The sequence below is a fragment of the Leucopleurus acutus genome (genome assembly GCF_964270905.1).
Source record: "Leucopleurus acutus genome assembly, chromosome: 4".
Taxonomy (NCBI): domain Eukaryota; kingdom Metazoa; phylum Chordata; class Mammalia; order Artiodactyla; family Delphinidae; genus Leucopleurus; species Leucopleurus acutus.
Window position 1 is genome coordinate 139,136,214 of NC_139146.1, and position 22,601 is coordinate 139,158,814.

The 22,601-nt window shown below is 37.2% G+C and overlaps 1 protein-coding gene across 1 annotated transcript; it reads right to left on the reverse strand.

The window, feature by feature from the left end:
- Positions 1-21,541: 21,541 nt before the first annotated feature.
- LOC309961050 (small ribosomal subunit protein eS24-like) lies at positions 21,542-22,235 on the reverse strand (the record flags this gene model as incomplete). The annotated part of the gene is given in 3 exon segments (XM_082838081.1): positions 21,542-22,187; positions 22,191-22,211; positions 22,215-22,235. Coding segments are annotated over 3 exon segments (507 nt in total). The 3' UTR covers positions 21,542-21,722.
- Between the last annotated feature and the right edge of the window lie 366 nt (positions 22,236-22,601).

Consider the following 22,601-nt stretch of genomic DNA (forward strand, 5'->3'; position numbering starts at 1 on the left):
TCAGAGTTCTGTTCAATCTGCTTCATCTCCAGTGGAACCCTTCCAGGTGGACTCCATCCTGCTAACACCTGTCAGTCACTTCACTGTCTTCTTAGCACTCGTGTTTAAATATAGCTTGTTTATGTTCCTAACTGTGCTTTTGCTTTTATTTTCCTTTTGCTGTGTTCTTATGAATTTTGTGGATGTTTGCCTTTCCCCCTCTAACAACAGGAACAACAGTGACAATAAGAACAATACTGTCATTTGTTGAGGTCTAACTATTTGACTGTTCTGTGTTACACACTTTAGAAACAAACATTATTTTGTAGAAACCTTGCGATAATCCTCTGAATTAGATACTACATTTTTTCTTTGAAAAGTAATACATTAATGCATGCACATTGTGAAATATTTAAAGAAACAGAATTGTTTATAATAAAATGGAAAGCATCCCTCCCATTCTCTTCCCCATGGTGCCCGTTGATAACCATGGAATGTGTTTCCTTCCAGGTCTGGTGTGTGACTGTGTGTACATATGTGCACAGAGAAACTGGCACGCAGATTTTTAATATAAATGGGATTGATCATAGAATAAATATAATTTCGTGTTTTTCCTTTTCACTTAACGATATATCTTAGAATTAGTGTGAGGAAGGAATAACTGTCCCCATGTGTTAGGCAAGGAAACAGACCCTTGGAGTGATTAAACAACTTTATCTTATTAGGTAGTAGTTTCCATTACATGATAGGTTCGTTGAAGGCAGTATAATCTTTCTGTTTTATATTCAGTTCCAGTGCCTTATACTCCAGTTTTTATAGCTGCCTTATTCCAGAAGTTCTTTTCTTCCTTCTACTCCTATTCTTAAAGCTGAACCCTATTTCCTTCTGTGTGCCTGGGTGTCAGTACCCTACCTGCTACCTATAATTTGGGTTTATAATAATGTAATTTGCTTTAATTTTGCTATGCCTCATCTAGGTAGTGCATTCCCCACCTGAAGGAATTCTAGCATCTTCCATCTGCTGATAGACTTCTTGATGCTGCCTGCCTGCCTATGAAATTTTCCTTGCTGCAGAATTTGTTGACACCATTCTTTTTAAACTTGACAGTTGACTCACGGGTGCTATCATTTCATCGTCTTTCCTGCCGTCTACTGTGCTGTGCTAGTTGGGCTGGGTTTTCTCTCGGTACTTGCAGTCCTCCTTTCCTCATGTCTCTTCTGTGATCTTATATCTAGTTTTCAAGTGGATAACATAGTGATTCAATATTTTAAACATTATGAAATGATCACCACAATAACTCTATTTACCGTCTGTCACCATACAAATTTATTACAATATTAGACTCTATTCCCTATGCTGTACATTACATCCCTATGACTTATTTACTTTATAACTGGAAGTTTGTACCTCTTAATCCTGTCACCTATTTTGCCCATCCCCCCTTTCTTCTAGCAACCACCTGTTTCTTCTCTGTATCTATGTTTCTGTTTTGTTATATTTGTTCATTTATTTTGTTTTTTAGATTCCATATATAAATAAAATCATGCAGTATTTGTCTTTATCTCTCATTTATTTCACTTAATGTAATGCCTTCTGGGTCTATCCACATTGTTGCAAATAGGAAGATTTCATTCGTTTTTATGGCTGAGTAATATTCCATTGTATACATATACCACATTGTCTTTATCCATTCATCTATTGATGGACACTTAGTTTGCTTCCATATCTTGACTATTGTAAATAATATTGCAGTGAACATTAGGGTGCATACATCTTTTGAATTAGTGCTTTTGTTTTCTTCAGATAAGTACACAGAAATGGAAGTGCTGGATCATATGGTAGTTCTATTTTTAGTTTTTTGAGGGACCTTCATACCGTTTTCCACAGTGGTTGTACCAATCTACATTCCCAGCAACAATACACAAGGGTTCTCTTTGCTCCAAATCCTCACCAGCGTTTGTTATTTCTTGTTTCTTTGATAATCACCATTCTGACAGGTGTGAGGTGATATCTTATTGTGGTTTTGATTTGCATTTTCCTGATGATTAGTGATGTTGAGCATCTTTTCATATGCCTGTTGACCATCTGTATGCCTTCTTTGTAAATATGTCTATTCAGGTTCCTTGCCCATTTTTCAATCTGTTTTTTTTTATATTAAGTTGTATAAGTTCTTTATATATTTTGGATATTAACTACTTATTCAATATCTGACTTGCAGATATCTCCTTTCATTCAGTATGTTGCCTTTTCATTTTGTAGATTATTTCTTTTGCTATGCAAAACTTTTTAGTTTAATGTAGTTCTGCTTGTGGTTGCGTTTACTGGATCTTTCTGGATCTTACCAGGGAGAGTCAATGAAACTCAACGGCTAAGCCTTATATTAATTCCTCAAAAGTTCTTAAAGAGCTTTTTCAACCAAATGTCAAGGGGTTGTAGTTGTCCAGTTATGCCATGAGAATATCAACCAAGATCGTACATGAATAGATAATGACACTTAACATCATTACTGATACCCGACTAACAGCAGCAATAAGATACCATTGCTTCTTTAAGACTCATCCTTATGTTAGAAGTGCTAAAAAGTGGAAAATGTGTCTTAGTGCTAATGAAATATAGGCGTATTAGTTCAGTTAATGTATCTCAGTGAATTAAAAGTGAATATCAAACAATTTTTTGATGATAAAAGTCATATGTTTGAGGCAGCCCTATTACATAGAAAAATCATTGAATATGTATTATGAGTTGTGGTCCAGGTTTTGCCATTAAATCACTTGTGATATTTTTATTTTACCTATCTGAATTTCAGTTTCATTGTTTGAAGAGTGAGAGCATTGACCTAAATGACCTCTAGAGGTTTTCCAACACTAATAGTCAAGACATCTGAAAGCAATGAGATTGAAGTTTGAAATCATTAGCTCAGGTCTTGTCCGAGAGAAAAAGCCCTTGGACTACAACTCTGGCTTAGAAATTTGAGTTTGTCCGATGAAATCTGGAATAAGCCATAAGTGGCAAAGGCTGGACTCATGGGGGATGATATATAATCCTTATCTATCGGAGGAGAAATTGTCCATATGCAAACTTTCCTGGTGGAAGTGGGGGGAAGGAGAAGTAATCAAGAAGATGAACTTGAGAGTTTGTTTGAATGGAGAGAGTAGACTCTTGGAGATCTCAATTATTTCCCCTGAATATTGATAAAGAACCAGAGGCATTCTGCTGAAAGAAAATTAGATTGCAAAATGGTTAATCCTCCCCAAATGGAAATCTGGTAAAGAATTTATGAGTGGAGCCTGAAATATACACAGCAGAGCCAAGTGACTCAGTCAATTTAGAAAATACCACATTTTAATTAAATTCAATGGGAGAGAGAAGAGTGGCAAAATGTTATCCTGCTTTTCAAAGATACATATAACTACTATAAATATGATAGGTAAGTAATGTTATTTGCTTTTTTATCCTGCAGTCAAACCATGCAATGCAAACATAAAGGTATTTCTTTTTCATGATCATCACCCTTTTGCCCCTTTCCTTTGTAGTTAGTCCTCAAAATGCAAGCACCATTTCTTAAATTGAGTAAATTACATGCAAAGAAGCGTGCGCTTTAAAAAAATGAAGTGCAAGTGCTAAGAGGATTTAATGTTTTGTTAACTTTTACTTTCACATTAAACAAACAAACAATTGCCATGGTTGAGTGGAACTGTGCCTTGGGTAAGAACACCTTTGCTTCATCTAGAGTTACATACTGGGACCATCCTGTTTGAATCCACAGAGTAGGGATTTTTTTTGTTTGTTTTTTACATCTTTATTGGAGTATAATTGCTTTACAATGTTGTGTTAGTTTCTGCTGTATAACGAAGTGAATCAGCTACATGTGTACATATATCCCCATACCCCCTCCCTCTTGAGCCTCCCTCCCACCCTCCCTATCCCACCCCTCTAGGTGGTCACAAACCACCGAGCTGACCTCCCTGTGCTATGCGGCTGCTTCCCACTAGCTATCTATTTTACATTTGGTAGTGTATATTTGTCAATGCTACATAGTCTATTTCATCAGACCTAAGGAAAAAAGTAGATGGTCTGATGGGATATTACAATCCTTGTGAAATTTTCAAGTTTTCAAAAAAAGACCGTTGATCGATCTCCCTAAGTTTCAGTCTTCTAGGTGAGAATTTTTAATTAGTGCATTTTGTTACATGCAGAATCAGAAATCCTAACACCTAGTACCTTTAGCAACTTAATGAGAAAAAAGAAATGGAAAGAACATGGGTCTCAAATTTAGATAAAATTGGGTTCAGTCTGTGGACCAGTCACAGATAGTATGACCTCAGTTAGGTACTTAACTCTCTGAATCTTGGTTTACTCACCAACAGAATGAGTGGTAGCTAGGCCCAGACTGGTGGTATGGCTTAATGATCATATGATCATAGATGAGAAATCCTAAGCACATAGCAAACCTTCGATAAGTGGTAGCTACTATAATAAACAAACGCATTCAGAATATTTGGACCCAGCATGTGAATAAGGGAGAGAGAAAGGGAAGTGGACAAATAGGTCTTGATTCCCAGGCATCGAGATCAGCAGCAGTCATATAAATTTCTAATCATAAAAGAAATGCTAAGAAGTAAATATCTTAATTTTTCTCTGAACATCATGAGCATTTTCAACTGTCATATATGAAAGGACACACATTATGTCAAAACACTGAGTAATTTTTAACACTAATAATTTGGCATCATGTCGTCTGGCACAGACGCACAGCCAAAGCCATCTTGTCTGAGGCAAAAACTGGTTTGTAGAGGTAGATAGTACTGTCTTCAAAGAGGAGTCTTTTGCTCCCTTTTAGTGAAGCTACCTCAAATCAGAGAGCTTAATTTTCCTTTGAGGTTTATACACAGAGGAAGAGAAAGTTCCTTTTGACATGAGTGCTTAGTCACAGACTTTGGACAGTATCTGCAATTCATAATAAAATATTTCTTTTCTGCCATTGAATTTCTAAACACCAACACTAGTGAATCTGATATTCAACCTAATTCTCAACAGAACAGAAATCTAGTGGCTTGAGAGTGTTAGAGAACCTGACCTTGCTATGTTTCTCTGCTTTGTGGCAGGTTCTCTGGTATCAAGAGAAAACTGCATTTAAGGCAAATCCTTTCCCTCTTCCCCCTTTAACTCATTTGTGGTTCTCACTTAAGTTGTAAATGTCTCTGTTTTTAGGCTATTGAAGAGTTGCCATTTATAATATATTTACTAGAAGAGTTTTGAAAAACAAGGCATTAGCCAGCTACTTTGATTTGGTTCTCTTAATCAGAGATTTACAGGGACAGTTTAGAAATAGTCAGATAAATGTTCTTCCTACCTGGGAGATGGGAGATGTAAGCAGTGCTCTGTGGAAGATTTATGCTGAATTGCTCTATGCCATCTTGCATTTGATTAACTTTTATCAACCGGAACAAAAAACCCTTTCCCAATGCATCATTTATATGAACTTTATAAATGAACCATCTTTCTATTGCCAGCATAATTCACCATGATACAGCCATTTAAAAAGCCTCTGAGGGGTAAGCAATTAACACAGGAGATGTTTATGTGAAATTTCTGCAACAACTTTATTTTGAAAAACCTGAGGGTACTAACTGCTCTGTAACCTGAAACGATAGAGGATTGATACCAAGTTTTAAGTGTTCCTGAGAACAGGTAGGAAAAGTAAATGGTTCCACCCTATAACCTTCTGGATGCCACAAATTGGTTTTGATCGGAGTAAACCAAGTCAATGACTGACTTCGTCATTTGCGCAGATTATATTTCCTCAACCTGTGATTTCAAACCAATATGACAGTGACATTTGTAGATCTGAATGACGAAACTTAGTAAGTTGTTCTGAGTGCTCAATCAGGACACTCAGAATCAATTATTAATTCCATCAAGAAAGACGCTTTTTAATCAATGAAAAAGGTCCTTCTGGTGAATGTGAAAAAATGTTAGGTCTCTCAGGAACACAAATATGTATTGCCTCCTGTTGTCATTTTACTTCACTAGTTATATCTTCTTAATGAAAACTTACTGACATAGACATTTCTTTTGTAGTAAAAAAAAAAAAAATTGTAACAGGAGAATTAAGGTAAAGAACTTTTGAAAATATTCTAAGTAGAGAGGGTTTCCAAAACAGTTTTGTCTGTCCCCAAATGACTGATTGGTATTTTCCATCTCCTTGACATCTCTGTGATCACAAATTCTTTTCAAATGCATATGTAAAAGAAAATTTGGTGCACTGTGTCTTCCCCTTGCTTCTCCAGATCAACTGTCTGGTTTTTCTCTTCTCTACTCCATGACCCAAGAGGTAGCCTGTATGGACTCCTTTCTCCTGGGGCTTCTGCTGGGTTTGGCCAGAAGGAAACACTGACAAGATTGGAGATTGAGAGGAGAGAGAAGTTGGGTATGTATTCTCCTTTTCTCTTCTTGGCAGGAGGTGGTTGTGTTTCTCCGCCTCCCCAGATGCTGTTGTATGGCTTTTCTTCGATGGCTATAGCTCTTGCTGCAGATTTTTTCTTTCTCTTTTTTTTATAGCCCCATAGTCCTCGGAGTGCTATGGGATGCCCACAGTTGCAGTCATCACATCCTGTTGGTTTTCTTAACCTTGTCTACACCTCTGTAAATATCCTCTTTATTAGAATCTCTGTAATCAAACTCTTTTAGTTCTCTAAAACTCTTTTAGTTCTAGCTGCTTCCTGTTGGGACCCTGACATATGTACTCAGCATCTTACCCAGGGAGATGTGCAGCCCACTAGTACACAGCACGGACATAATTAGAGTGAAAAGAGTATTTCTGTAGAGTGAGAAATCACTCACAGTGGAAATTCGTATCGGGATTCTTTCCCAGCCCTGCCAATAACCAGCTGTGTTACTTTGGTCACTTAATTTTCATAAGTCTCACTTTATTTGTAAAACAAGGAAGTAGACTAGTTGATTGTTCAACTTTCGGTTATCTAAATTTGAATAGAGATGTTGCAAAATGAATCTTTTTATTTAACTCCATAGAAAGCAGGGATTATTGTACACTTTACAATGTTTAGTTTGAAACTTAATTACATGGACACTAAAGACTTGATGAAGAATAGTATTATTCTGACCTGTCCTAGATCATGCTTATAAGTTATTACTTAGAATCTGCAACTTGGAAAAAAAGTAAGCCTTTAGTTTTTTCACCTGCTGAACTCTTGTGAACTTGTTAATGAGCCTGTTTGAGAAAAGTGGAATTAAATTACATTTCTACAGAACTGAAAATATATGTGAGAAAAGATGGCAAGGATAGAATAACAGGGACTTGATTTACCCTCACACCACATGCAACTAAAATAAACCTGACAAACTGTACAAAAGAGCAGTTTTACAGGCATTGGACATCAGCAACAAAAGGAGAGTGACTCCTGAGTGACAAGAAACGCATGGAGTGAGCACTGTGTTTCCTCCACCCAACTAATTTGAGTAATTTTCTGGGTCACAGCACAGGGAGGGGACCTCGGGCAGAGCCATCAGTCTTCCAAAGTTGAGGAGATAGAACTGGAAACAAGGGAGGCCAAAAATAGCTAGACCTTGCAGGAATACCAGAAAAAAGAGCTACACAGGAAGATAACTCTGGAAATCTGGAGATTTGTTTTAGTAGTGGGATAAAATTAGCCAAAATATTGTAAAATTTACCATATCCCATAGATACTATTGAACTTTGTTCTGGGATGCTATTAAGTTACTTGGAAATAGCTTTATCCTTTCGAGTCTTGCTTTTAAGCTTGTAAGCTGTGTTAGGCAAAGCTTTAAAGCAAGACTCTGAAGGATAAAACTGGCTGATATATTTGTAACTTAACTGCATCCCAGAATGAAGCTCAAGGATATCTGTGGGAATACAAATATATCAACCACCTGAAAAGGTAAAATTCATAATGTCTGACATCTAATAAAATTCTTCCAGATACACAAAGAAGTAGGCAAACACAACTCATAAAGAGGAGGAAAATTAATAGTAATTGACCCAGAAATGACACACGTGATGGAATTAGCAGAAAAAAATCAAAACTGTTATTATAACTATATTACATATGTTCAAGAAGCTAGGAGAAAGATTAAACCTGTTACATAAAGAAATGGAAGATATAAAACATCCCCAAATCAAATATTAGAGATGAAAACTTCTGATAGATGAAACTGTGGCTGAGTTGAAAACTACAGTTGATTCTTGTTATTTTGGTAGTTAGGATCTATCAAGTTCTTATGAACACTGTTACGAACACTGAACAATTGCTCCTGGGGGAAACACGGGATTAGATTCCTGTGAGCCTCTGGTGATAAAATTTTCATCAGCAATTACTATATAATCTTACTTTATATGTGTTTCTGTTTAAAGACACCTTATTTAATATCAGTTGTTGATCCATTGGCATTGAACTCGAGGCCAACAGCACCATATCTCATGCCTGAACAAAATTAATCTAACATATATTTTCTCTGTAAGTCACATCGCAACCTTCTTGTGCTTAGATATGCCAGACAGCAATTCAGCACTATGCTTCGGGGCCATTTTGAGCAATGAAATCACCAACAAAAAGTGCAAAAATGCAAAAAGTGTGACACTAAATATACTGAAAAAAGGACACATGTTTAAAGTGTGAGAGCTGAAACAAGAAGGCAGAGCGTTTCCTAATTTGACCTCAGCTGGGAATATGTGTGTCGGGAAACAGATTTTTTTGCTGCTCTGCTCATGTCCAAGTGAGTATTGATTTTCAGGTTACAAATAGATATTAGTAAGTAGGTGAGTTTTCAAATACAGAATCCACTAATAATGAGGATTGACCATACCCTAATGGCATTCATGGAAGATTAGGCATTACTGAGGAAAAGATTAGTGAACTTGAAGAAATAGAAATAGAAACCATCCAAAATAGAGCACTAAAAAATAAGATGAACAACTTCAAGTAGAATAGTATACATGTAACTGGAATTCCCAAAGGTGGGGAGCAGAAAAAGTATTTGAGAGAATAATGGCTGCAAACGTCCATATTTGATGAAAACTATAAGCCCACAAGTACATGAAGCTAAATAAACAAAAGCAAAAAACCCACACACTTCAACCTTCCCCCCAAAAAAATCCCCAAACAAGCAAAGAAATATGGATAAAAGCCACCAACGCACATCATAATCAAATTGCTCAAAACTGATGATAAAGACAAAATCTTAAAAGCAGTCAGAGGAGTGGGGGATTGGATTAAATCCAATAGAGGAAGAAAAACAAGCATCACAGCAGATTTCTCATCAGAAACAATTCAAATCAGAAGACAATGAAGCAAGATCTTCAAAGTAATGAAAGAAAAGAACTATGAACCTAGAATTCTGTACCCAGGGACAATCTCTCTTAAAACTTAAGATGAAATAAAAACATTTTAGATATACAAATGCTGAATGAATTCACAGTGCATTAATAGCAAAGTAGATTTCAGAGAAAATGACGTAACTACTGATGAAGAAGCTCATTTCATAACGACAAAGGGGTCAATTTATCAAGAAGACCTAAAACTTTCAAGTGTTTATGCATCTAATAAAAGAGTTTTTAAAATCCATTAAGTATAATTTGTTAGAATTGCAGATAGAAATAATAGACATATCCACAATGATAATCAGAGATTTCTATATCCCTGTCCCAATAATTGATAGAATAAGTAGAGATTAAATCAGTAAGGATATAGGAGGCTTGAACAACACTGTCAACCTACTTAACCTAATTGACATCTATAGAACACTCCACTCAACAATGACAGAATATGCGTTCCTTTTCAAGTGTACAGGGAATATTTACCAAGATAGATCATATTTGGGTCATAAAACAAGTCTCAGAAAAGTTTCATGGCCATGTGTTTTGTTATCCCCTTTTCCTGAACATCTCCTGCAGTCCAATAAGATTTTCGTTCTTCTTAAAACCCATTTAATAAATATGAACACAACTAATGCACAGCCAGGTTGCCATCTTTGCCCAATGAAAATAGGCCCTACCCTGTTTTTGCCAAGGGAACAGGCTCAAGTCATTGACATTTCTTAAACCAGCAGAAGAGTTTTCCTGTTGGAGATTAGATTTCCATTCTGCCTGCAGGAAAAATGCAGCCACACTTCCAGATATTGACACCTGCTAGTCAAGCACGTGAGCATCCCAAGTGGAACATGAAGCAGAGGCCTCCACTGGGAAGAACAGTCAGAAGTCATCACAATTTTTGGATTTCAGACTTTCATCAGTTAAAATTTTTAAGCTTTTGCCCGTAATATATGTATATTTATACATTATGTGCAAGCACTAGTTTATACATTATAAAACATTAAAATGCATTTCAAAAATAAAGATAGAATAAACATTAATTTTAAAATAATCAATTTTATTAATGGTGCCAGAAGCAATGTTTTGAAAGCAATGTGAATGAATATCCGTCACTATTAAAAAAAAAAAAAATCTCAGTTTAACCCATGGTGATATATGATTGTGATTATTTGCTTTAGTTTATTTAAAATTTATTGAAATAAATTTTACTTTATTTCAATAATTATTCCAATGATTTTCATAGCTAAAAATATTACTGAGGAAAAAACCCATAAATGTAAATGGCAGGGATGCATATTGGCTGTGCTTACTAAATCAATAGCTTCCACTCAAAATGTTGTGTCTTTGTTTTGTTTTTGCAAAACTTTGCTGTTTCAAAAAATTCTTGCAGTAAATTTCTATCTCCCAGATGTAAATCAGTTTTTTTGGCAAATTAATTGGAAAAGTTGTTTCATTTAAATTTTTTCTAACAAGTGTTAAAAATCTTTCAAAATTTCATTTGGAAGGTTCTGTTGAATTTTTAAAGAATGTAGATGGTTTTTTTATGTAACTCTATTTTCAGCAAAAGAAATAATGAGGGAAATAATTTCAAATATCCATTTCAAATGTTCTCTTCATAGCTCAGTTTTCTTTCATAAAACAATTACTTTTGCATTTATTGTAAAGATGTCACCTTTACCTGTAAAGGACAGTTTACACAGGTTTGTTTTAGATTATCTGCATTATATCAACAACCTCTCTGTGTCACAAAAGGGAAGCAAAATTGGAATACTTTTTTTCCTTTTTAGAGACAAAAAAATCTGTAAGTTGTGTTAAACTTCTGCAACTCTATGTGCTTTGTCACATGATAAAAAGCAAACCTCTCTGTGGAACAAAGGATTTTCATAATCATTATACATCTCATTACATCTATTGTAAAGATACTTTTTTATTTAAAGGAGTCATTGAAAAAGAAAAAACTTAACCCAATGAATGAGACTGAGGCACTTTGTACATTTTTGGCTTCATTTCTTTGTTGCAGTGGCTGGTCCATGAATGATGCAGTGACTGAATTACAGATGTCTGGCTATTTCTGTGACCTTCTTCCAGAATTCTTTTTAGAATCCCAAAGTGGCCACTGTATCAGAGGTTAGCTTATACAGCAGTTTTTGGTCCCATAGATTATGATGATAGAAAAATAAGTCACTTACTATCCAGAAAATATCTTCTGCAGTATATCTGTCCTTTAATGGCTCACAAATTGTAGTTTTACGTGTATTTTATCATTGGAAGAGAATCTAGCAAATACCATAAGCTGAGAATAGTAGAAACATCAGTAGTTTGACCCAACTGCCTAACAACTGCTTAACTGGTTCTAATACTTGTTTTTTAAGATCTTTATGTTTCTCTGTATCTTTAAACAGCATTTGCTAACAGTGGAATGGATGTTGATTTATCATTATATTGATTTATTTACATTGTTTTGGTCATTTTTGCCACAGCAGAATATGGAGGTTCTCATGCTTTGATAATATGCATGAAACCCCAAAAAGATATACTTAAAGATTTCTCATTATGGTTAATGAATATTTATAAATTACTAGGTTGAGTATTGCATTGCTAAAAAATTGTAGAGATATGTTACATGTTAGGGAAGTTTGAAATATTAGTGTTTACTTCGGTCAACTGTAACTTTACAAGAATCTTTTTAAAGCACTCCTCTACCATGTGAGGGTTAGCTGAGTTTAAACTAGGCACGATCTGTAAATACATTTGTCTGAGCACTCACTACCGGACAGGAGAGAGCACAACTGGCATGCTCATCCCCTAACACTGCTGCTCTTTGAACTGTCCTCTGGGTGGAGCGAGGTCTCTGTGCCACCAATAACATATTATTCTAGAAATAAAACTAAACACAAGTATCCCCCGCTTTTTGAATTTTTGCTTCACTCCACTTTGCTTTCACGAAAAACCCACAGTTGTACCTGCTGTCATTAACTGAAAGAAATCCGAAGAGAATTTTCACTTTAAAGAAAAGAGGCGAAAAGCGAAAATGGCACTAAGCGTTGGTTTTGCAGGAGCACCGCGTGCCCCAAGCAGCAAGAATGGTATCTCCTTCCCCGGGAACTACACTCAGCATCTCAGCCTCAAACCGCCATAGCTTGGAACTAGGTCTGTGAGCATCTGTGCTTCATCTTGATTTATTTTGTGCATCCGTTAGCAAGATGTGTCCTAAGGCAATTGCTTCTTTGCTTTACGACAATTTGGCTTACATAGGTTTCATAGGAATGCTCTATTTTCAGATATTGGGGGAAGCTTGTTGAAATAAAAGTCCTAATAGTTTCTTTTCGTACTTTAAGGTACATTTTGTGTACCACATTGGCTGTGTATGCATCACTTTTGAGACCATTCTTACAGAGCAATCTGTGTGTGTTAAGACCAGAGTAAAAAGCCAGGATTCTTGGCCTTTGAAATGAATGACTGCACCTTCAATGTTAAAGCACAGAGAAATGGTGCACTCTGACAAGTAAGAAAAATATTGAGATAATGAAGGGCAATTTGTGTATCTGTAGTAAACAATGGATTATAAAAACTTCTGGAAGCTACCTGGTTTTCACTTAGCTTCATTCATTTATTTCTGAGATAACTGAGTTGAAACTTTAAGGGAAGAGAATTTAGAAAAAGTTGGGAAAACTGCTGAGCTGTTTATATATTACCTGTACTGGGAAAAATTATTTAATTAAAGAAGCTATTTGCACACCAATAATTAAAAAGCAGTACTGCTTTAAAATGTCAAACTACTCCCCCTAAGAGAATATTAACATTGCTTCGATAAGAGTCTACTAAGCATAAAATAATAATGAAATGGATTGGGAGGAGGAACACTGTCCTGTTTTATATTTACTAAAAGGTTGAGGTCTTTGAGGAATTTTATCAAACACAATATTCAGCTGCATCTCGCTGACTGTGAGATGTATATCAGAAAGTCAATACAATTTAAAAATGATGGACATATACCAAAAATATCTTGAACTGTAAGAATCTTCATACAAAGATACACCTCCTGTGCTTCAACTGCTTGTCACTGAATTACAGTTTGATTTAATTAATATTAAGTGATATCTGTTTTGAAATAGAGAGAGCAAAAAATGAGAAAACCAGTATGTGACCCTCTTTAGCTCCCATGTAATAAACATTTGGGTCAAATAATCCAAGGCAGCTGCATATCATCCTTTTCCATTAGGAAGTTAAATTGTGAACTATGACATTGTGGTGGATGGAGACCAAAATTTTGTATTCTAACATCATTGCACTCCTAAGACTCTAAATAAGCATACTTTTAAAAGAGTAGTTTGGTTTTTTTTAAAGGAGGAGACAATTTTGTCTGAAGTACTGTGACAGATTGATTTTCTCGTCCTGTATCAGACTCTTCTGATGCCACTGTCCATGGTTGCAATGCCATTTCCCCCCGTACATCGTTATCCATGCTATTTTTTTTTTTGTAATTTTTTTTATTTTTATTTTTGCTGTGTTGGGTCTTTGTTTCTGTGCGAGGGCTTTCTCTAGTTGTGGCAAGCGGGGGCCACTCTTCATCATGGTGCGTGGGCCTCTCACTATCGCGGCCTCTCTTGTTGCGGAGCACAGGCTCCAGACGCGCAGGCTCAGTAGTTGTGGCTCACGGGCCTAGTTGCTCCGCGGCATGTGGGATCCTCCCAGACCAGGGCTCGAACCCGTGTCCCCTGCATTAGCAGGCAGATTCTCAACCACTGTGCCACCAGGGAAGCCCCATGCTATTTTTTACTGGGTTTTCAGTTTCACCATAGTGAATCTAAATGTGGAATTTTGTTTCTAATTCTGCTTGGGACTTGATGGGTACTTCAGTCTTACAATATAAAAAAATTTATCTTTTTGGACATTGTTTATCCCCCATTTTCTCTGTTACTTTCTCTGGAATGTTAACTAGATGTATGTTGGAACTTCTTTTTCTATTCTCCTTGTCTGTTAACTTCTTTTTAATAATTTTCTATCTCTTTATCATTCTGTGCGGCATTCAAAAACATTTATTCTAAGTGATTTCTACCAGTCTGTCTTCCAATTCACTAATTCTTGCTGTATCTAGTAAGCTATTTAGCCTAAGTATGAGTTGTTCTTCTTAATTTTGATTTTCATATTTTTATTTCAAGAATACTTAACTAAACCCTGTCTGTCGTTTTCCATATTATATTATTCTTGCCATAGATCTCTGTTATTGTTGTTCTCTATTTGACCGCTTTCAGCATACTTATTTTAATATCTCTTCCATATTTTTCTGTTACTTGTTGTTTCTGTGTTATGAATTCTCCAGTGTATTACATTTGTGACTATGCTTTCTGGCAATTTGTTTCTTCACTTTTTTTTAGTAAGTTTGACTTGTGAATGCATCTTTTAAGAAATCGTTCCCATGGAAGTCCTGCATGCTTTCATGTGAAGATACTTCTGTGGGATTGTTTTATGGTTGACTCTGCCTGTGCTGTAAATAAGAGTTTTGCCAGTACTGAATTAGTCTTGTGTTAATTTCTCAAATTGGAATTTCCTAGCTTTACACATTGAAGGACCGGGTTTCATATCTCTCTGTTCTCTTTTCCCACCCACTGTCTGTAGTAGTTGGCCTCTATGCCATATCCCTAGTACAGTGGCAGAGTTTTTGTAATCCATTTTTCAAGGATGGGTCAACTCTTCTTGGTTCATGATTTTATGTAAAGAGCTCAGAAACAGCACTTGACGTTAGGACCATGGCTGTAATTCCTGTATCCACTTTCAGCCCTTTAGGCATATACCTGGTTCTGATACCCACATGGAGAAAAGGAGAAAAGTAGTGCTTACTTATTGCTCTGGTTTTGAGTTCTTTATTTCTAGCATTGAAAGTTTCCTTAAATTTGAAGGAAGAGTCATAACGTGAATACATTTTATTAATAGTTTACATAGTTCATAATTGCATGATAAATGATGCTATTAGAAAATGTGTTAATAGAAAAGTATTCAAGAAACATAACTCCATTGCACTTAAAAACATCTTGACACAAAACACGTTATGACCCTTCTTTATCATCTTAAGATGATGACAAAGATATTGCACATAAGGGTCTGAAATCTTAGCCCCACTGTTTCTTGTCTTCTTATAGCTTACAAGCTAATTTCCCAGCTCCTTCACCTCTTCCTCAAATAACCCATTCTGAGTAAATACTATGATATCTTATGGTATCTGATTTTGTGTGTGTGTGTGTGTGTGTGTGTGTGTGTGTGTGTGTGTGTAGGTGGCCATCATTTCCTGAAGAAACACATTCATTTTTTAATATCTTATTTTCTTCCTAAACAGAATGTAGATAGGATTTTTGTTGGCATGCTCCTGGTTCTTGAGGAAGAAACATAGTAGAATGGTGAGAACTTGAGGACCTGAGTTTCCTTGCCTCTGATTTATGAATCATAAAATCATAAACAAGATATTTAATCCCTACAGCCTCACTTCCCTTATCTATATAAAAGAGGTAATACCTCACAGAATTCTGATAAAACTGAATGAGTTTGTGCATGTGAACAACTTAGCACAAAGTCGATAACCCTTGTGATTATATGATCATCTTTAAATTCCACAAACCCAGAAGATTTTGAGTCAATGGTGGCATTTATAGAACGAGCCATTCTTCTTCCAGAGGAGTAGCTTTTGTTCCATTGACAACCACAAAATCACTTTTCAGAGATTTTCCCCTAGCACTTATCTTTGTATCTGTGCTTCATAATCATCCAGCCTCCACTCCAAATTATAGAGTTAAACCCAGCCCCGATGGCATTATAATTCCTGTGTCATAATTGCTCAGCACTTTGATTGGTGGAAGGATCTTCTCTCCAATTCAATACTCAGCTCTACAGACTGATGTTTCTGGGGTTGGCTCTAAGCAAATTCAGTAAAACAAAGTTCAATAGAAATAGTGACCCTTCATTTATAACTCAGCATGTACTAACCACATGGTTTTATTCAATAGTTCTCAATAATATTATGATATAGGATTTTTAAATCCAATTTTACTTATAAAACTGTGGTTAAATGAGTTTGAGTTAGGTACCCAGCATCACATAAACTGTTCAGATCAAAATCAGATGTCAGACCTACATCTCACTGATGCCAAAGCCATGGCAGTTCACACTGGGCCAGTCTGTTTCCTCTCATTTGTGGCCTCCTTCTTTCTGATGGTAAATAAGATACTGAATACTCCTGTGCTTCTGTGTCCTCATTTTTAGATGAATATAAAGGGCCAACCACTCTAGTTTTAAGGCTATGGTGGAAGTTCAATATAGATGGAAATCTCTTATAGGAAATATGGTTGAAGCTCTTCAACCTAAAATCTATTAATGCAAAGAGAGGAGAACAATGGTTTTTAAATGTCCATTTTACATATTTGGTGACATTGCGTACAGTTAACAACAGATCTGAGAAATACATTAACTCTCCTATTCATAACTGCCATCTTATTCTAAGCACTCTGATAGAAAAAGGCAGGTTAATAATTGCTGGCCAATTTGCTGGCTCTGAAAACAGGTGGCTGCGTAATAGGCTCATGTAGCCTCAGAAAAGGGCCAGCTCCCTGTCAAAAGCAGTAGGCTCACTTTACTTCAAGTAATAATGGAACTGAATGTGCTCAGTTAAATTGATACCAAGTGCAGAGAGCCTGGCGATTTTCTTTGTTTGGAAAGAGTGGGACTTTGCTCAGTACCATGAATCGAATGCAATGCAACATGAAGCAGAATGCTGTCATCTCAATTGCTGTTTATGAGCTCTGTGTTTTCAATAGCCAAATAAACTCCAAATCTTACTTTCCCAACTAGATGTTCATTAAAGCCATTACACACTATTTTTACTGTATTTTCCTAAGCCACACGAGGCTTTTGTTTACCTGTATGGAACACAAAGAAGAGCAGAAGGAGAAATGAATACTGTGCAATAATCATGATTTCTGAGAGAGGCATAGCGTTCCATAACTGTCCAAGGGCCAGTTTGGCTAGGGTATCAGCCAAGTCATAAGAGGCTAGGATTAAGATGGGCTATACTATCTGAGGCAACCTGCCAAGGAGAGAAGCAGAATTCAGACCAAAATTTCTTAGGCAGAGCTGAAAAACGAATCCCAGTGAGACCAATTACAGACACCAGGTCTAAATGGCCAGAGGTGGGATCAGACACAGAGGTGGGGCTCCACAGATCATGGAGTCACGAGTTGAGGGTCAAATGGGGATGCACTGAGATTAAGGGTAGGTCAGAAACATAAGGTCCAGGGCAATTTTCAAGAATACCCTTGGAACATTCATACCTATCAACATGCCTCAGTCTGTGCATGCATATGAGATGTCAGTCTGGCTGAAAGAAAATCGGAATGCATGTATTGTTCATCCTTCTTTATAATAACTGTATACAAGCAGCTGCTTATAAGATGTAGCTGAAAGAACATGTGGTATGAGGTGTCATCTTTCTTTAAGAAACCTTCCAGCACAACATAGCAACTCATCCTTTCCCCCTCCCACTGAGATCTTACAGCATAGTGTTAGATACGGCACGGTTCCTCAAAAAGCATCCCCTGATGGACTAAAATACATATTCAGTTTAAGTAAAGCCCCTTGAAATAGGTTTAGCAGCAAAATATGCATATATTTAGAATATGTAACTTAAAGGCAGTGTACTACAACATACAATGTTTATATATTTAACCGTCAAAGATTAATTTCTAATGGTAAGTCATGGAGAGGGTCTAGAAGAATTGGCTGATTGCAACACACCTTCTAAATTCCTAGTCTGCAGCTAACGCTGTTACTGTAGTAGTTAGGAGGACTGAAAATCAAGTGAATTTGGTCCTGTCAACCTACCACACACTTGTTCTACTCTAATATATTGTCAAGGTTGATTCTTTAATGTGGAAAGCACCCTTGGAGAGAGAAGATATTGGTAAAATAAATCATGAATGTAAAAAAAAAATCACTTGAAAGGTGACCCAAGTGGTTTCTTCGTAAATGGAAAGTAAATTTTGACCAGCCACTCTTTGCAGAAAAGCAGGCTGAATGGTAGTTCTTGAGCTTCATAATAACTCTAAATTTGTAAAGGAATAGTTAATTATTACAATTTATTATATTTTGTATCTGTGGCCAGTAATTAGCAATTATGCTTCCTTGGACACTGTTTTTCTTTTATGCCTTTCCATTCATTAGTAAATATTGACTCATCCCACTCTAAGCTACAGAAACTAGAAACATCAGCATGTTGACAAGGTCCTTCTTAGTGATGGCTGTGAATAGTCTGGGTTTTCTCTTTTATCCTGTTTGGATTTCTCCAATTCTTTTTTTTCTTTTTATTGGGGTATAGTTGTTTGTTGTTTTAGTTTTTACTGTTCAGCGAAGTGAAGCAGAGTTCCCTGTGCTATACAGCAGGTTCTCATTAGTTATCTACTTTATACATATTAGTGTATATATGTTATCCCAATCTCCCAGTTCATCTCATCCCCCTTTTCACCCCTCAGTGTCCGTACATTTGTTCTCTACATCTGTGTCTCTATTTCTGGATTTCTCCAATTCTTTTAAATGGACAAACATTACCATTATAACAAGAAAAAAGTAGATACTATAAAAATATTTGCCATTTGTAGCAACATGGATGGACTTGGAGGGCATTACGCTAAGTGAAACGTCAGACAGAGAAAGACAAATACTGTATGATATCACTTATATGTGGAATCTAAAAAATACAACCAACTAGTGAATATAACAAAAAAGAAGCAGACTTACAGATATAGAGAACAAACTAGTGGCTACCAGTGGGGAGAGATGTGGGAGGGGCAATATGGGGAGGGGGAGGGGGAGGCACACACTATTGGGTGTAAGACAGGCTCAAGGATGTTTTGTACAACATGAGGACTAGAGCCAATATTTTGTAATAACTGGAAATGAAAAGTAACCCTTAAAAACTGTATAAAAATATTTTTTAAATAAAAAAATAAATTGAACTTAAAAAAAAACAAAAATAATAGGAATAAAAAATATTACTTTGCAAGGGAAATGAGAAATAATTTAGAGTCTAGATTAAAGTATCAGATAATCTTTCTCAGGCTATGATAACAACCTCAAAATCTCAGTGGCTTAATAAAAAGAAGTTGTTTTTTTTTTCTCATGTAAGGGAAACCGGGTAACTCTCTGGTATCACTATTACTCACATGTATCAATGTAGTATTTCAGCTGGCTTTACTCTTACAGCATCTTCATATTGACAGTTACTTCTATAATTGCCAAGATAGAGGAAAATTGGAGAATTATATTTTAAATAATTCTGCCTGTAAATGCACATATCACTTCTATTAACATTTCACTGGCCAAATCAAGGAGATGGGGAAATACAATCCTTGCATGGTCCTAGAAAGAGAGGAAAACTGGAAATGGGGAGAGACACTAATTTCTACACAGACTGCTCTTCTCATCACCAAACGTTAGGCTCATTGTCTTTGCTGCATGTCAAACATGCCCACTCTTTCCCAAAGGTGACTAATTCAGAGACCGCCTGCCCTCCCAAAATACCATTGACCTGAAAATTCAGGATCTTTTGGTGACGCTGTTTCTCCATTAGGTGTGATGTGCAGTAGTCTTTATATCATGTCCAGATGTGGCAGCTCTTGATGTTCTGCTTCATACAGTGGTGGAATAGGGACAGTAATTACGACAAGCATTTTCATTCTGAAAGAGGAAGAGTGGGGGACCTACAGAAGTTCCTAGGCCGTAGTAACAGGGATCATCCTGAGAATACATTTCAACAGCCCCCTATCCTGAGGACTTAGGCAATTCTGCTCCCTGGGAAGGCTTCCCCAATCCATTCTTTTTTTTTTGGTCATCCCTGGCTGTGCCCTCTGAGAGGTTCTTTATTTTATTCTTCTTGGCTATATCTATAAGGCCAGCAAGAGATATTGAAGAATTTTGTCCTGGGTTTTAACTACTTCACTGCCTGGGCAGGTCACATTTGTGCTCCCAAATTCAAGTGCATGGGGATGTGCAATCTTTTCCTGCATCTAAAAGAGAATTAGAAATGTGAATTCTACCACAGATGATACTATATTTCATTAGAGAGGATTTTTATTTATGTCTGCGGCTCACATGGGTGCAAGCAACCTGGGGTCATTTCTGAAACAGATTTTCTGGGCTATGCAGATGAGGTGGTAATAGGGCTGCCGTCTTTCTTTTTTAAAAAAATAAATTTATTTATTTATTTTTGGCTGCGTTGGGTCTTTGTTGCTGCACAGGGGCTTTCTCTAGTTGCATTGATTGGGGGCTACTCTTCACTGCGGTACACGGGCCTCTCATTGCAGTGGCCTCTCCTGTTGAGGAGCACGGGCTCTAGGCACAAAGGCTTCAGTAGTTGTGGCTCGCGGGCTCTAGAGCACAGCCTCAGTAGTTGTGGCACATGGGCCTAGTTGCTCCGCGGCATGTGGGATCTTCCTGGACCAGGGCTTGAACCTGTGTCCCCCGCATTAACAGACGGACTCCCAACCACTGTGCCACCGGGGAAACCCTGGCTGCCATCTTTTTGGTGGTTGGTTAATTAATTCTCGTTCGCCCTTAATCCTCAGATGCAACTCTTTGGTTTTCCAAAGCAATATAGGGGATGTTTTCCAACGCCCTTATCTTCGGTGGGTCTTTGACTTCAATTTTTATCCCCCTCACCATTTGAGCTGTCAAAAGCACTTCTCAGCTATCTCTCCAGAATTGGCAAGCGCCACATGTGCAAAAGTAGACCAGATGTTACTATATGTCTCTGGAGTTAATTTTCTACCACATCTTGTTCTGGAATATAGCCCATATTTTGCTAGTTTCCTAATGCTTTCAAGCCAATGGTTTTTATATTTTTCCCATGTTTTCTTGTTATTCTCAGAGACTGCAAGACGCAGAAGTCACTCTGACCAACTCTTTGCCCTCCCCCCCATTTTTTCTGTTTGATTGATGAGAGTCATTATTTGAGTGAACAGCTCTTAAATTTGTTTTCAGGGATGTTAGATGAAGGTTATAATGCACACTATGTTAGAATCTGGTTGTGATTTCTTAGGCATGATAATTTGAATATAGGCAGCTGTCACCAAGTGGATGGTAGTGGTCTTTAACATAGTATAAGGCTGTGATTCATCTCTTTTCTAATGTTAAACCGTGAGGACCATGAGGCAGGGAGACAGCACTGGGAAAGTCATGCCAAATGAGAACATCTAAGTAGGGACTAAGGAAAGAATCTCAAGATAGGCCTGGGCTTAGAATTTTATTAGTCCCAGTGGTGTTAGGGCTTTGAGATCAAGGAACTGCCTAGGAGAAGAATGTCTTCCACTCCTAAGATCAAAGCTAGAACCTCACCGTCTTTTTTTTTTTTTTTTTAAAGTCTTAGTTTATTAACTCTCTCATGAAAAAGCTGCACAATCTCCAAAGATACAATCACTGCAGAGTCTTTATTCCTTCTGCTGCCCAATCTCCAGCTCACTGCTGGACACTTCATTTCTTCATCTCCAGCACCAACATTGTCCTTTGCAGTCCCCCCGACTTTCTTCATTCTGTTCTTGCATTCCTTTCGCTGTTTTCTTGAGGTATTTTTCTTCTCATACAGGCCATGTCTTGCAAGCCTGTATTTGGGCTCATCCTTCTTCACATAATCCAAGGAATCGTAAGTCATGCCAAAGCCAGTTGTCTTGCCACCACCAAAATGGGTTCTGAATCCAAACACAAAGATGACATCTGGTGTGGTCTTGTACATTTTGGCTAGTTTTTCCCGAATTTCTGTCTTAGGTACTGTTGCCTTCCCAGGGTGAAGGACATCGATGATCATTTGTTTCCGCTGAAATATTCAGTTGGTCATGAACTTCCTGGATCAGATAGTTACCGTGTTGTTCATGATGGCAGTTAATCGTCAAGCAGCCAGGAAGGAAAAGAACTATTTTCCACCGGCCAATCATATCAGTGCTCATGGAAGGACCTCGGGAGGCCAAAGCTGGAAAGTGAATTGTCCAAATAAGCTTGGCCCTCTTAACAATGTTCTCCTTGAGAATGAGTTTTATTATAAATATTCCATAGAGGGCTTCCCTGGTGGTGCAGTGGTTGAGAGTCCACCTGCCGATGCAGGGGACACGGGTTCGTGCCCCGGTCCGGGAAGATCCCACATGCCGCGGAGTGGCTGGGCCCGTGAGCCATGGCCGCTGAGCCTGCGCATCCGGAGCGTGTGCTCCGCAACGGGAGAGGCCACAGCAGTGGGAGGCCCGCA